Source organism: Phallusia mammillata, chromosome 5 (assembly GCF_965637545.1).
Source record: "Phallusia mammillata chromosome 5, kaPhaMamm4.hap1.1, whole genome shotgun sequence".
Taxonomy (NCBI): Eukaryota; Metazoa; Chordata; class Ascidiacea; order Phlebobranchia; family Ascidiidae; genus Phallusia; species Phallusia mammillata.
Genome location: NC_137256.1, coordinates 13,692,463 through 13,708,719, shown reverse-complemented (window position 1 = coordinate 13,708,719; position 16,257 = coordinate 13,692,463). Strand labels below are relative to the sequence as shown.

The following is a 16,257-nucleotide window of genomic DNA, read 5'->3' as shown; positions in this document are numbered from 1 at the left end:
TGTACTGATTGTGATGTGGCAATGAACACCTGTCCATTACCACGTTTATTTATGTCCGTAAGTGTTCAATTATGTAGGGTTACAATTTAAATAAAACCTTGCAGTGAGTGTGAAATCAAAGTGTTGAACAGTACTGAGTTAAAAGAAAAAATCCTTGCAAATAGAAAAGAAGCGAAACAATCATATACAAGACACAATGCAAAACACTGAAAATATGCTGTGGCTAAATGCTGAAAAGCAGAAACGCGTAATCTTAGTTTGCATCATAAAAGAAAAATGTGTCGAAAGAAATCGGTATTTAAGCTGGAAGCATGCAACAAAAAACTTCGAAAAAAGCAGAGAAAATGCAATTCAAACCCCTATTGTAACAAAACAGTACAACGCATTTAAAACGACCCCGTGGCCAAAACCGTGCTTCTAAGGACTGTGTAGGCATTGGGTAAAGGCACTCGCAACAATTGCTTCAAAACGAAACGCAGACAAAAAACTTTTCACCACAATAAACTTTCCGGTCAAACAAGACAATATACAAGTAGATATATGCTGAATCATAGGTATTGAGCAGAACAGAAACGTGGTGTCAACTAATTGCAATCCGCCATGAACACCACGCCTGTATTGGCTAATTGGCACGCTTGTAGGACGAGATAAATAACCGCGCAACTTCTGTGTTCGGAACGTCTGATGATGTTTAAAACTAGATTATGCATTTATTCTCGTACAGACTTGACATCTGCTTATCCTCATTCTAAGGTTGCCTGCCTTCAAAGTCTCCATTGGCGGCGTGTCGAATTGTTCATCGGGTGTTATTGTCGAAAGCCAAAAGCTGTACTGATTGTTATAGTAAAAGCAATGTCCCCTGGCACCATTACATTCGATGAACGGCGTTGCTCTGAAATCTTGCAAACACGAACCTGGACTTGACAACGATTGGCCACTTCCTTCTGCGCCAGCAGCGGTGTGCTTAAAGTAAATAGTTTTTTTTTATTAGGATTAGCCTAAAGACATTAATAAACATTGGTCACAAACTAAAACTCACCATAGCAAAACTGTATCCAAACCACAGTCCCTTCCAACCAGATGGGCATGGAGGCACGACCATGTCTTGGCTGTGCACAGCCATGGCAACCGATCGAGATTCACACACTGAACATCGGCTAATGTGTTCTTGAACCTGAAGAAAAAAGAAAAATCGGGTTTGTTCAACTCTATTGGGTTTAGACTTTAGTTAAGTTTACCAACCATGTCCACAGCCACGGGCATCATAGGAATTGGTGCTGTGGTTGACAACCAATATGATTTGTCGTTTCGGCTTCCATACTTGCACACGTTGTTATTGTTGCAATACAAGAACGGCATCGTACTAAAGCGACGCATACAGGAACCCGATTGACCTATTACAAAACCAGCCACATTAGGTTGGTATCAGTCTCGCAGTTTAGACATGTGCTTATATTTTACCTAAATCCTGTCCATGTGCCTTCTCGCTGCCTTCAAGGTAGAGTAAACTGAAACCGTCCCATAACTTGTTCATGCCAACAGGACATTCCGGCACATCGACAGTTTGGCTGTGTTTAACTATAATGTGACCTGGTGGCCTTACTCGGCCAGCTGTTCCTGCTGTACCCTGCAGTCCTGGTGTTCCATCACTTCCAGGAAAACCCTTTGGACCAGTGAAGCCCTGAGGCCCTTGGTTTCCTCTTTGCCCGTGCGTTCCAGGAATTCCATCTCTTCCATCCAAACCTCTTTCACCAGACTCTCCCTGCCGATGGCATTTTTCAATATCATTGCATGAAGACGAAAAAATGTCGTTAAAACCAGTCGTTTGTTATATAATGTAGGGTGGTATTTAGGCGTAATTAGCATTGCGTCAAAAGTTTCGAAATGCGAATTTCTTACCTTAAAACCTCTCGGACCTGGAAGACCTGGTCGTCCTTTTGAACCAGGGAAACCCTGGAGTCCCTGAAGCCCCGTTTCTCCTTTGTCTCCCGGTATCAATTGACTCGGTTGTATGGATACACCTGGAGGTCCCTGTGCACCACGTTCACCTGTTGGACCTGGGTGACCAGGTAGACCAGAAGCACCAGGAAAGCCTATGACGCCCTTTTCACCAACTGATCCAACAAATCCTTGAACACCTTTGTTTCCTTTGCTTCCTAAAATTAAATGCATTACCACACTGTTAATCAGAGCAACTCCAGACGAAATTGAGTCATTCATGGGTAATTTTGCAATACCTTTTGTCCCTGGGATTCCGATTCGGCCCGGAATTCCGTCTTCTCCCACAGGACCGGGAAGCCCATCAATACCGTTGAGACCCTGTTCGCCGGACATTCCCTTGGTGCCCTTTTGACCCCTGCGTCCGATGTGACCTGGCTGTCCTTGTAAACCAGGACGACCTAAAAACAGACGAGTTACAATTTTAACGCTTTATTGGTTGCATTGGATTTCTCACCTTGATCTCCTGGAAAACCATCTATTCCCGTATCTCCGCGACTACCTTTGACACCTGGAAATCCTGGTTGGCCAATACCTCCTGGTGCACCTCTAGGACCGGGCACTCCTTGTACACCTTTAGGTAATAATGTGCTTTAAAACGTTGAAATAAAGCAGTCGGTGAATAACAACCTATACGCATTGATATAATCTGAGTGTGAAGACGCTTAACATTTCTAACAATGCCTAGACTTTAGATAGACGCAAAAGTTGTTTTGTTTCTTGAATATATTTCCCAATTACCTGACTGTCCTGTAAAACCTTGTAATCCTTGTGGTCCATCTCTACCTTGAATTCCTTCTTCTCCGACTTCACCTTTAAATCCTGAAACGAGTAATATCTTTTCAATAACTTTAACTTACACAATTTTTTGGGGACAGATCAGCCCAAGCCAATACATGAATACGAACAATTCTATAGTGAGAAATCGTAAAATGATAAAATGGGTTACAACAGAAAAATTATTCAACACTTTTGTATTATGACTACTAAGCTTTGATGCAGATCAACCTTGTCTAAAGTTACTAAATTTTCAGTTTGAAAGAATGAGAAACATCATGAATAACTTAATATTTTGTGCAATACAAGTGATGTTATATAACCCGAGCATACTGTGGTTAACTTCCGATTATAAACGTTATTGGCTCGATGCTCATTCAATCAAAACGTCGATAGCTTTATCACACCCAACAAACGGATACCACAATTTACCTCGTGGACCACGTGTTCCCTTTGGTCCTGGAACTGTTGATTTTCCCGGATATCCTTTCGGACCAGTTTCTCCGTTTAAGCCGTCAAATCCATTTGGTCCAGGTAATCCAGTTGTTCCTTTAAAATTAAGCAGTTTAAATTTTTTACACAAAAAACGCGTGATAAAAACAACTGGTAGGTTTATGGGTAGTTTCTGAAAAATAGACAACTTTACTTGGAAAGTTGGTTCTAGAAAGATAAGGCATATAAGTTTTGCCTACTGGCATCAAAATGCTATTAGTCGGAATGATTGTACATAATTTCCAACTGCATCATATACTCTATGCACAGTTTTACTACCTTTCTCTCCTTTCGCTCCTTTAAATCCAGGTGCCCCAAAGTCTCCCGGCAAACCATCAAAACCGGGTGGACCCGGAGAGCCTTTATTTCCTGGGAAACCTTGCACACCTTGTAAAACAAAACACGCAATTTATCACAAAATATGTTATATTCGAAATTGCCTGACTAACCCATAAGTCCGGGCTGGCCAACGTATCCTCTTTCTCCTTTTAAACCCTGTGTTCCATGAAGTCCATCCATTCCAGGCGTTCCTTCTCTTCCGGGCAAACCTTGTCTTCCCGGTTTTCCGTCCTCTCCGTTTAATCCCGGATAACCGTCCCGGCCTTTTGATCCTGGTTCTCCAACTTCGCCTGTACATACATATTACAAGGGTCACTAACCGAATTTATGTTTTTCCACACTTAGTCTAAATCTATGTTTTGGGACCTGAGAAGGTGTGCACCGATTTACTGCAACGCATTCGTTGATGTATTGGACGAATGTACCACACGAATTATGCAATCTACACTCCCCCAGTAAACGAATGTTTTGTAGATTATATAGCGGTGTTATACCTGCGTTCCAGACCTTTAAACTTTTCGCGATGCGATAGTTAAGATCAAAATTGAGGCATTCACAGTTAATACACATTCTGAGGACTATGGGTATTCAATTATCCACATATGATTCGTGCAGGGTGTGGCACATTATGTAGTGGACTTAATATTGATTTAAACCCCGTGTTATACATTTGCTTATGTTTCATTGCATAGTAAAATAACCTTTGGGATTTTTGTTCGATTATTTTAAAGTTGGTGTAGATTATTATTGATTTATGTAGAGTCTTACCTTTGGAGCCCTTTGGTCCAGGCAAACCTCTTGCTCCATCAGAGCCTGAATAACCTTTTTGTCCTTTATTGCCGAAAACACCTGGGAATCCGACAGCACCTCTTTCCCCTCTTTGTCCTTTCTCGCCCTTTCTACCAGAGAATCCATTTCGGCCGTTTTCTCCGGGTATTCCGGGTTCACCAGAAGGCCCAGGAACACCAGGTTCACCAGTTTCGCCTGTAGCACCAGCAGGTCCAGGATTTCCTGTACGCACAGAGTTTTAAGTCGATTTTGTGCATTTAAACGACAGACTGTTTTAATTCAGATTAAAAACACACAAACATACTGCAATGAACACAAATAAGCAGAGACTACTTGGTCGAATTATTAAACACACCGTTTATTCCATCTAGCCCTGGCTCTCCGCGGTCTCCTTGTGCCCCAGGATATCCTCGTAAAGCTTGAATATCAGCTGGACCCATCGTGCCCTTTGCCCCCTTAGCACCTTTTAATCCTTCGAACCCTCGTGGTCCTGATCAACAAAAAAGTGAGTTGAATTTGTTTTATTATGACAAAATGTGAACCAAATTTGCAACTAACCCCTTTCTCCTTTGGAACCCGCATTACCATTCATTCCATCCAAACCTCTTAATCCAGCTGTGCCATCAATACCATCGTTTCCTGGTTCACCAGGAGATCCTTGTGATCCTGCAATCGAAATTTGTACATACTCTTATATCACAAAAATATTTTTCCAAAGGGCTTACCTGGTGGCCCTTTTGAGCCTTTAGGACCTGTAACTCCATCTAGACCATCTTGGCCATCACGCCCGTTGGTTCCGGCTGGACCTTCCCGACCCGGTAAACCGGGCTGACCTAATATGGGTATACTATACTTGTAAAAATACAAACCAACACATTTCAAACTTTGTGGTTCATCCAAAACTGACCTTGAATTCCAGGTAGACCCATGGCACCTTCGACGCCCTTCAAAATTCCGCTTGCTGCTGGTCCAGGTGGACCGATTGCACCTTTTTCGCCTCTGGGCCCTTGACGACCCTCGTAGCCCGGGGGGCCTGCTTCCCCGGGAGGACCTTGTCGACCAATAAGAGCTGACTCTCCCTTTTCGCCTTTACAAAAGAAGACTCTAGGACTAGGTATTCGTCTTTTATTTTTAGTTTTAACGTGATGTGCCAAAAAAGTCGGGCGCAATTTATTTAGTATATAGAGTATTTTTAGAATAAAGGAAACACTCCCACCTTGCAACCCTTCAAGACCCTGTATTCCAGGTAGTCCAGGTTCTCCATCCAATCCAGGGAGACCTTGAGGTCCCGGAATTCCCTCTGGACCAGTTAATCCTATGATTCCTGGTTCTCCAATGGGGCCAACCGCCCCTGGGTTTCCTTTTTCGCCTTTTTTCCCTGGTAGACCTTGGAGTGACATGCCGCGCTCCCCTTTTTCACCGTTAAAACCATCAAATCCGTCTCGTCCCGTAAGACCACGTTCTCCTAAGGGACCCGGAACTCCAACTTCACCCTTGTTACCGCGGGGGCCGGTTAAACCTGAAACAAAAATATTTTTCAAAGAAGAAAACTTTTTTTTGTCAACAGGTCAAATTCGAGTTTACAAAGACTAGACGTAGGATAACTAAACATTACCTTTTTCTCCTGGAAGACCTGGTGGTCCTGGTGGACCAGTTTCACCAGGTGCACCATTTTCGCCATTTTGTCCAAATATTCCATCCGGCCCCCTCGTACCCTTTTCCCCCTTAAGTCCCTGTCTGCCACGCGAACCTCTTCCTCCATTGCTTCCTTTCTCGCCTTTCGGTGATTCGTTGACTATTATCTCACCCGGTGATCCTAAAATGCCAATGTACTGGATAATATTCACGTTCATAGTCACATAAAACTAAGGGTGTCTTAGTACATCTTTTATAACCTTTGTTGTTTCTGCAGGCAGAAACTTATAGGTCCCAACACATGAACAGTTAAAAATTATGCATTTTAAGAGATAACCATGATAAAGTTTTGTGTTTAAGGTGAAACACAGTGATCGGTACAGGGCTTAAATGGTCATGCTATTAAAAGTACAAACTAGACAAATCTGATTCAATTCAGACACTGTGTGGAGTTTGTCCTATATTCTCTTTCAAAGGAAAACGGGTAAATATAGGCAAAATAGAGTACAACACAACAATCGACAGCCATAAAGGCAAACTCTACAAGCTGTCCAAATTTAATTTAAGTCATACACATTTAAGGGGCTAGTGGAGTAAATGTTGGGGCTACAGAGTTGAACACAAAAATAGATATCTATAAATAGCATATTCTACAAGCTATCCAAATTTTAGCCAATTTCGAGACTGTTTAACAAAACTCACCCATTTAAAGGGGCTAGTGGGGTAACTGATTGGGTTCTACACTCAAACTAGTAAAATCTGAAACCACGATGACATATTCAGTCCTGTTATATTTTGTCCCATTTTGTCGACCAATGTTTAATTTTGACCACTAGAGGCGTTTTGAGTAACAGTTCATGCTCCTGTCCTCATAATAAGGCCCCCCTAACAGCCATACGCAAAACCTTGCCTTTTGCTCCCTTGTAACCCTGCAGCCCTGTTGATCCAACATCTCCCTTCTCTCCTTTATCGCCAATACGACCAGGAAACCCAAACCCATCTCTGCCGGGAAGTCCATCCGGTCCTTGAGCGCCATCAAATCCTTTTATGCCTTCAATTCCCGGTAAGCCAGTTGGTCCCACTTCACCCTAAAGAAACTCGAGCAATAAACCAAAAAGTAAGTAAGATTACAGATTACGTTACCTTTTCTCCCTTGACACCATTACGGCCATTAGGCCCATCTCTTCCTTGTAAACCCATTTCGCCTGGAGGACCTTGTCCACCAGGCAAGCCAGGTTCACCCTTTTCTGTAAAGATTTCACCTTTAACAGTAACTGGTTCACCCTTCATGCCTTTCGCCCCAATTGGTCCGAGTTTTCCTCGTGGTCCCTGAAATCAAAACGTTGATGTTGTTGCAACAATCAAGAGCACATTTTACACAAGTAGTCCATTAAAATTTACGGCAAATCCAACTTCTCCCTTTTGTCCAAACTCTCCAGGTTCACCCTGGTCGCCGCGTTGACCTGGAAGTCCAGGCAATCCTGATAAGCCATCCAATCCATTCTGACCGCCTGGACCACGCTCTCCCTTCTCTCCGACGGCATCTTGGCAGTCACATTCGCCACCCTTGTCTCCTTTAGGTCCAGGGTATCCATACACGCCTTTCACACCTTTGCGAGTAAAATTTATTTAGTAAAATTTATTACATGGCCTCAAATTCAAAAGTGGCAAAACTTCAGATTTTGTCTCACCTTTCAAACCAGCTTCGCCCACAGGCCCTCTCAGACCAGCTGGCCCAGGTGGCCCAATCATTGGCCCATCCATTGATGGTGAAATAATTCTTCCTGGTTCTCCGGGCGGACCTCGACTACCAACTTTCCCTGGTTCGCCGTCAGGACCAGGTGTGCCGTCGCGTCCGTTTGTGCCAGGAATGGTTTCTCCCGGAGGTCCCCTTTCTCCTTTACGCCCAGCAAGACCAGGTAGTCCTATTGGTCCGTCTTGTCCATTGGCACCAGGCAATCCTGGTGTTGAATTACACAGTTTGCATTACACCTATTGATTAACCAAAAATCAACAACAATAGCAATGATAAATTACATTGATTTTACAGATGAGGTAATTTCCTTATGCATACATCAATTAGGCATTCATTATGTTATTAAAATTTAGGCCCCCAAGATTTTGGGTGGCTCTTTTGTCATTGGTTTTGGTGGCCCTTTTGTAACATTAGTTTATTTAGTAGCATTAGCCATTAAGGTACGAAAGTCCTAGGTCATTTACTCAATTAACAACAATTGTACAGAGTAGAGGCCCGGGAGTCAACCTATAATTTACTACATAAAGTCCTCGAACAACATCTTAAAAACAATTTATAACATAGAAACATTTGAAAAATTTATAATACTTCGTTTATAGACATGCAAATAAATCAAAGTGGGTTATAAAAACACAATTCGCTGTGTAGCTCGAGGAGCGACATAATCCAATTTAATTGAAAGGTTTTACTAATATGTTATAATTGTTTGCAGTTTATTAGATATGTTATTAACACTAGATCCCATATTCTTCAATTATGCTTGCAGCTAGTTTGTTTCAGCAGGAAAACCACAAATGGCCACAAATTTAAGTTGTAAAATTTTGCCACACTGACAATTGAAAGCAGATGGGTGGCCTACGTCTATACACAGCAATCAATACACCGTTGTATTAAACATGCCGTGTTCAATATTCTAATCTCTATGCTATTAGGACGATGTTTATGTATCATGTCATGCAACAAAAAAAATAAATTATTTTGACCTATTTAAGGTTTAAGTTCCGACATCGTTTACAAATTTGCCCGTTTTCGGAGCTAGAGCACGAACTGCTGGAACTCGATGGTCCAGTAGGATTCACGTACCTTTTGCACCAGCTTTGCCCTTTTCACCAACGCCAGGTAGACCTGGACTGCCAGGCAGCCCAGGTGGTCCCTGTAGTCCGTCTTCACCTTTGTCACCAGGCAAACCTTCAATACCAGACTCTCCAGGGGAGCCAGATTCTCCCTGGAAACCAGTTTCCCCGGGTAAACCGGGAGGTCCAAGTGGTCCTTGCAGACCCTAAAGAAATTATGTACAGTTGCTTACGTCTGTGGCAAGGACCCCAAAAATCAAACAGTTTTCCAACACACCATTAAACCAGGTTGTCCCAACGGTCCTTCTGGTCCTTGCATCCCACGTTCCCCCTTCATTCCTTGCACACCGGCCGTTCCCTTCTGACCATCTTCACCTCGTTCTCCCTGAATTAACATTCACTGTTTAATATGCAGAAACCCCGAAAATTGCGTTGGGTTGTGGATGCCCAATATTGGTGGGTAGTAACTGATTTTGCTTGATTAAGGCAAAATCAGTCTTTACCCACGGCCATTACCCATTACATAACTTTTCTAACAGTGTACGTCAGGCATACAACGGGATTTTCTGGGTCTTGATATGGTATTAACTGATACGTTTTTAGCGATAAAACGATCTTCCTGTTTCTGATTAATACATGTAATGAAATATCAACGTTTGAGAAAAATATGTCAAAACAGATTGGACATATGTAATGACTTACTTTGTCTCCGTTGTAGCCAGATACGCCAGGTATACCGGGTCTGCCCCGAGGTCCAGCTAAACCTCTCACACCCTTTTCTCCCTTTCCGCCGCTCATTCCTTTGAAACCCTAAACAGGCAAAAAAGTATAAAGTAATGATCTACATCTCCAGAAACAAAACAAATATTAACCGTTGGTCCCGGAAATCCGACGTCTCCAGTCATTCCACGTTCACCTTTTCGTCCCTAAAACAAAATATGGTTAAATATTGAAACGTTTTGTTATACAATGTGTGTACTTTTTGTCCATCATTTCCAGGAGGCCCTGGGATAGGAAAGATCTCGGTTGGTTCCTTACCAGACACAAATCCCGGACCCCCCGGGGTGCCTGGAAGTCCAGATTCTCCCTGTAAAAGTATTTTACCATTAGTAAGAATAAAAGAATACTGGAATAATATTGTACCCTTGTCTTACTATAAAGTTGACTCACATTGTAACCGGAACACAGGCAATTTAAACTCACTTTCGTTCCTTTCTTGCCCTGGAAGCCAATTCCTTCCAGACCGTCCTCTCCTTTAAGACCCTTTGGGCCGGGATTGCCCTAAAACAAAAAAACATCATTATCACACAATATATGTGCTTTGGACAATCGTATTGCTCTAAAAACGTGGTTAATCCACATCATTTTATGTACTGTAGACTTACTGAACTATTGTGCTTACCGGTGGACCAGGGGGACCATCAAAACCTCTGGGACCGATAGGACCCCTCCTTCCGGGCGGTCCTTGAAAACCAACTGGTCCCGCAGGTCCTTCATTTCCAGGTTCACCTTTAATCATATTTTCGTCTTTTATGATCGCTGGCTCTCCTTTTAGACCTTTGGAGCCGAATTCTCCCTAAGAAAAGATAGTTTAGCGTTGGACATCAAATGATACAAACATAAAACACCAGCCTTAGCGAAAATCATGTCAAAACAGATTCGTTTGGTTGCGATCTGCCGCAGCTCCATTTCACAAAGTTGTCACCATTTATTACAGCTTTGCGAACTTTTGTCCGGCTTCGAGATTTAGGAGGTAATTAACAACAACGTTTTATGAACTTACATCTTCTCCATCCAATCCATCTAAACCAGGAGGACCCTCCTCGCCCAAATCTCCCTTTGTTCCGTTGCATCCGTTTTCTCCAGGAAATCCACGAGGACCTTGATCCCCAGGGTGTCCAGGAACGCCATTGATTCCAGAAAAACCGGGAACTCCAGTCGGACCCTGTGGTGTCCAAACATTTTTTTTTACCAAAATGAACTACAGTAACAGCTTTCGTTGTCAACTTGCCCTGTCTCCTTTATCTCCCTTTCTTCCTGGAAAACCATCCGATCCAGGGTAGCCTTTAGGTCCCATCAGACCTTCCGGTCCAGGAAATCCAGTCTCACCTTGAGGACCCTCATTTCCAAGTTTACCTGGGAAACCCTAGAAGAAAAATTTAGTGACGGTAAAGTTTTTACACATCAGCGGTTTTCGTTCATCAATTGATTTATGTTGACTGTTAATCTCGAAATGATTTACGGATTATTTAATAAGCGACGCGTAATACAAACCACGTCTATGTAAACATGACCCACATTGCTACAAAGATCCACTGGTTTAATGGTTAACAGAGAATCTTGTTAGCATACGTTAATAGGAATATAATGTCCACTATTTTTTCATAGCGCATGAGACAGTCCTCTTGACTCAAGAGTCTTGAGGATACGTATCCAAACAAACATGAAACGGCATCAATTATTGGAGATTTGCTCAACTTACCCGACGACCCTTTTCGGAAATGCAGAATGCACAAGGACCCAAATCGGAGCAATCACGCCCACCACATGGTCCCTTTGATTTCTTTCCCTGCAAAGAACAAAATCATGAATAAATTTCTTCCTAACGCCAGGCAAAATCACTTGATGCGACATTGTTGTTTAGCAAAGTGAGTAAAACAGTCAAACATTATTATTTAGTGACTAAATTAGAGGTCAAATTTAACGCAAGTGTTAGGTTACGTTGAAAGAGCAACAGATAAGCACGGTGGTCAGTTGCGACAATTTTGCGTGACCCCGGCGAGCCACGTTCCTCATCCTGTCAAGGGGTCACTGCTTGACAGAAAGTCGTCGTAAATAATTTCGGTTTCAGGGCTCCGCTTTCGCTTAGCTCCAATTTTATGGGGTCAGATTTGGCGCGGTTCTTTGATTTTTGTGTGTTTTTATTACCAACAGGAAACCGTGCAATTTAAACAGGTTTTGAATGGTGAGTAGCAGAAACTAAACTATCAGAACGTATAAAGTAGCGGCACAATTGAAGTTGGCGACACTGTAAAAGCTTATGTTTGTAAAAAAAATATTCTCGGTTTAATTTCTAAGTGAAATTTCCAATAATAAAGAAACCAATCTAGATTGGATGGCCCTTTTTAACGTGAAAAGGTTTAAATATGTGTACGTCAAATATAACATAAGTTTCTCCTCAAAATCCTGCGTAAACATTGAAATTAGCATACAAAACCAATAGCCAGACCCTCGCCGAAAATGTTCCAGCAGTAAAACATTCTAAGCCATAACCGAATGTGTCGACAATTAAACTTATATAAGCGTTGTAATTGTGGTCTCAATCTGTTAATTAGCAGTGCGTTTTATCCACTAACCTACGCAAACAGTTGTCAGCGGTCCAAAATATCTTTGAGAAGGTCTTAGGTCTTAGTCTTAGCGTTAAAGTTTAATCAGAACGCATTTTGTTTTGTAAAAGCTTGTTTCATGAAACTAATAACAAAGCAGCCGTCAACTTACGTCCGCTTCAACTTGCAGCAAGTATGTGGAACACAGGATTAGAACGCATCTGTACGACACAAAAGATGTGGGTTAGAGTGACCGACAAGTCGGGAGTAAAACGCTTGACATAATTTACAACTGTCAATTCCAGGCTCAAAGCACCGTACAGCGCTACAGAGGAGGCCAAATGCAATTACTACAGCGAGAACATGGTAAGTTGGTAACACTGCCTATATATCTGAACGAATATCATTATTTCACAACCGACTCATACTTGTAACATATAAATTAACGTTATTACAGTTTGATAAACTCTGCATGACGATTTGAACATAAATATAAACCAATTTGTTTTGCAGCTTTACTACAGCAAACATGTTGTGCGATAACAAGCAAACTTGGGAGACAACACGCGGCATTGTAAAGGAACGAAATGAATTGTTGTTAATCGTGCATTATTTAACCATAGCGTGACGGTATACCTTGACGTCACATAATTTGACGTGATTTAAACAAAGAATATTTGAAGACAGCTGAAAGCATGATTAATTAGATCAAAAATCCGTTAATCGAAAGTTTTAATAATCTAATGTTTGTTTGTCATTTAAAAAGCATAGTTAACGTGCCAAATAAGATAAAAAAATTAAATTTCTATTAAAGAAGAATATGGTAAAATCAATGTTAAAGATTGCCCTGGAGCTGAAATAACATTGTCTGTTCTGTGTGACTAGAAAAAACAGGGACGTACAACAGATAAAACGCAAGTCGCGCAAAGTATATCTCTGCGCTATACTAGTCAATCTACGTTCAATATTATATTCAAAAGATCTCATTTTAAAGATATAATTATACTCACATGCAGTGCCAGGATATCGTGTTCTTCCGAGTCATGATCATCAAACACAACCACCCTGTTGGTAAATATACACACAGGCTCCTAAAACACTATGTATGCAACATTTTATTTCACTTATAAATATAACTCATGTCACAATATTAATTACAGTTGAATATATCATTGAACTTTTTATAGGTGACAAAATCCGACTTACTTTGGCCGCAACTAGACACCGCCGATCCGGCAAAGCTCGTCAATTTTTTCCGGCCTCCTATTCCGCAACCTTCGACCAGCGTTAAATAACTAATTGCGTTCAATGTTAACCTTATTCCTTTAATCTAAACTTCAACATGTACCTGGGCCCGATTGTTAACTAGCAGGGCCCGTAAACTTCAATTTGCCCCTGCATAAAACACCAAAAAAATTAGCTAGAATCACAGGCAAAAGACTCGAACAAGAGCTTGCTGCCTTGAAGCGCCAAACTCGTTCAGCGACCAACCATCGCTCTCCGCTCTCCTGAATCGGAAAAAGTTTGGCTGCTTTCTCTCTCCCGACCTACACGGCGCTGCTGTTTGTTTCTTTATCCAAGTGGACGCTCTCACCCGTGAACGCGTTCTTTGGTTGCTGATTCGCTGACGATCACCGCGAGAGAGTCAACGCCTGGGGCTCGGTTACTGTTGCGTGTCGCCTCGCATTTCTGCTCCTTTCTTCTCCTGCAAGTTTCTGCATGCAAAATTAAATACCGACACCAGTGGATGACACAAACCAACCTATTAAAAGCCTGTCTTTTCAAAAACAGTAGTTGTGCATCTTAAACATGCCTTGTCAAAATAATGTATGACTACATAAAAGTTTTAAGTCGTTAGATTTTTTTCAAAAAATACCTTTTTACTTCGTGTATTAGTCGAGAGAAATTTTGATTGGCGCGCTGTTTGCATATTCTATATTTAGATCTTCCGAGTTATTGATAGCACGAAAGTACGCAAACATATTTCGGTGGAATTGTTTGCTGATCGTTACGTGCTATTTAAACGATTTTATCCTATGATCTCTTTGTATTTACCGCCACAAACTCTTTCACGTTTTATAGAACTCTTTGTTGAGGTGTTGAAGCGCTTCCTGATGTTCCCATTTCTAATTGTCAAGATTAATTGTCAAAAAATATTCTGACTCACTAGTCGCCGTAGGATGTAGCTAATAGCAATTTCCTAGGTAAATTACGGGATGTTTTTCATCGAAATTCGCTGCTTGAATAGGTCAGACAACGCCGTTTTATTGGTTGATTACATTGCGTGAGACCACCATAATGACCCTATCGGACCCTCAATCTAATGAAAATTAGTTTGGTTTGCTTTTCGAAACAAGCAGTGTGACTTCTCGGTGGCCCCAGCGAAGCATCTCGAATGTTATTTCAAAGTGTCACACCCAACTGATAAATAGCGCGAGCAGTTGGAGAGTCTCATGCTTCCAGGTTATGGCAACAAAGACATCACGCTGCGATGAGCACCAACGAGAGGAAACCTAGAAAGGGCCCTTCGATTCGTTTTTCGCTTTCTTTCAATAGAAGATCAAAGTTGACCCCCAATAGATTGGCGAAGTAGTTTTAGACCAACGCTAGCTGATGGAAGTCCCGTACATCGACAAACGATTTGTGAAGGCAAATATTAAAAACACGCGATATCGAAAACTACAATTGGAGTACCTGGTAAAATTGTATCACAATCCGGTTTATTATGGGTCCCCTTCCATGAAGGGGACACATATTGTTTTTGTCTATATTTTTTTTTTCTTTTTTTCTTTTTTTCTTTTTTCTTTTTTCTTTTTTCTTTTTTTCTTTTTTTCTTTCTAACGCAGATTTGTTCCCACGTTTTGGTCAACAAAGAATGGTTCAAACTTTTTCAAATTTACACACATTACAGATATTGGTCTAAAGATGGTCCATGTGAATTTTGACCCCGTTTGATCCCTCGGTTCACCCACAGCCCCCCAAAACGTGAAATTTTTAGCGCGGATTTGTTCCCACGTTTTGGTCAAGAAAGAATGGTTCAAAGTTTTTCAAATTGACACACATAATAGGTATTGGTCTAAAGATGGTCCATGTGAATTTTGACCCCGTTTGATCCCTCGGTTCACCCATAGCACCCCAAAACGTGAAATTTTTAGCGCGGCTATTGTTCCCACGTTTTGGTCAAGAAAGAATGGTTCAAACTTTTTCAATTTTGCACACATTACAGATATTGGTCTAAAGATGGTCCATGTGAATTTTGACCCCGTATGACCCAGAGATTCACCCACAGGCCCCCGAAACGTAAATGTGTCTAACGCTCGTTTGGTCAAGAAAGACACTGTAGGCAGAAGTACCAAGAGAGTAACTCACTGGTTTACGATAGCGGGAGGGCTCAGCTTGACGTCGGACAGACGTTTTACGAGACATCGTTTCAGTGATTAGAAATCAGCTGTTTTGCACAGCAATGCTATGTCGTTTTATTAAGTTATCACTCACATTTTTAGTTTTGGCGAAGGTTTTACACCTATGACGTGATTTAAGCCTAATAACCGTGCTTCGGTTTTGTATATGTCAAGAAAAACTTTGTTAATAAAAGTTAAGATGAAAAAATTAACTTGACTTTTTTGCCAAATAAATGTTTTTTTAAATGCTCGCTGTCAGGTTGGCCGCCGCATGATCACGGGTTACTTAAGGTCAACTTGTCGGTATTACAAACACAGCTCAGAACTTTCTTCATAACGTAGCGTTTTTTTAACAATCAATTTAGGAGTCAATACTCAAGGCATGTATAAATTAGGCTTAACAGTATTGTTGAACACGAATGACGGCGTGCTATTGAAAACGGTGTCAAAAGGTCAAACAGTCGTTTGGCGTGTGCACCCTGAGAGGTTACTACAGGTCAATGGTACTCATTTTGCGAAACAAAGTTAAATGAAAAACAATTTGTTATGTATACACTTGTAGCAAATTGTTTTTTAATTTAAAGTGTCTGTAACACAACTGTTACAGCTTTCCAAAAAATAATGTGTTCAAAACCCGACCTTGGCCGACAATATCTGGGTCAAAGCAAGAG

At 41.5% G+C, this 16,257-nt stretch overlaps 1 protein-coding gene across 1 annotated transcript; it reads right to left on the bottom strand.

Annotated features, from left to right (window-relative positions):
* Positions 1-2: 2 nt before the first annotated feature.
* Positions 3-13,613, bottom strand: LOC145230195 (uncharacterized). The gene is made up of 35 exons (XM_080095582.1): positions 13,392-13,613; positions 13,196-13,250; positions 12,358-12,406; positions 11,342-11,428; positions 10,871-11,005; positions 10,643-10,804; positions 10,262-10,435; positions 10,063-10,140; positions 9,839-9,946; positions 9,732-9,785; positions 9,562-9,669; positions 9,137-9,244; positions 8,870-9,065; positions 7,722-7,991; positions 7,432-7,640; positions 7,174-7,359; positions 6,941-7,118; positions 6,011-6,211; positions 5,612-5,914; positions 5,303-5,482; positions 5,121-5,228; positions 4,954-5,061; positions 4,751-4,885; positions 4,375-4,617; positions 3,717-3,896; positions 3,547-3,654; positions 3,208-3,324; positions 2,740-2,820; positions 2,456-2,572; positions 2,238-2,399; positions 1,900-2,156; positions 1,462-1,762; positions 1,243-1,394; positions 1,040-1,174; positions 3-963 (listed from the first exon to the last, which is right to left on the bottom strand). The coding sequence occupies exons 2-35, from the start codon at positions 13,234-13,236 to the stop codon at positions 703-705; spliced, it is 5,292 nt and encodes a 1,763-aa protein (XP_079951708.1). The 5' UTR covers positions 13,237-13,250; positions 13,392-13,613; the 3' UTR covers positions 3-702.
* Positions 13,614-16,257: the final 2,644 nt, after the last annotated feature.

What these genes read in the sequence shown, in the direction of transcription:
- LOC145230195 (XM_080095582.1), bottom strand. Translation starts at nt 13,236, where the DNA reads ATGATCATGACTCGGAAGAACACGATATCCTGGCACTGCAT. An exon ending in GGGTTCCAAAGGAGAAAGGG is followed by an intron (nt 4,886 to 4,953) that starts GTTAGTTGCAAA and finishes TTTGTTGATCAG; the next exon opens with GACCACGAGGGTTCGAAGGA. An exon ending in TTGGATACAGTTTTGCTATG is followed by an intron (nt 964 to 1,039) that starts GTGAGTTTTAGT and finishes ATTTACTTTAAG; the next exon opens with CACACCGCTGCTGGCGCAGA.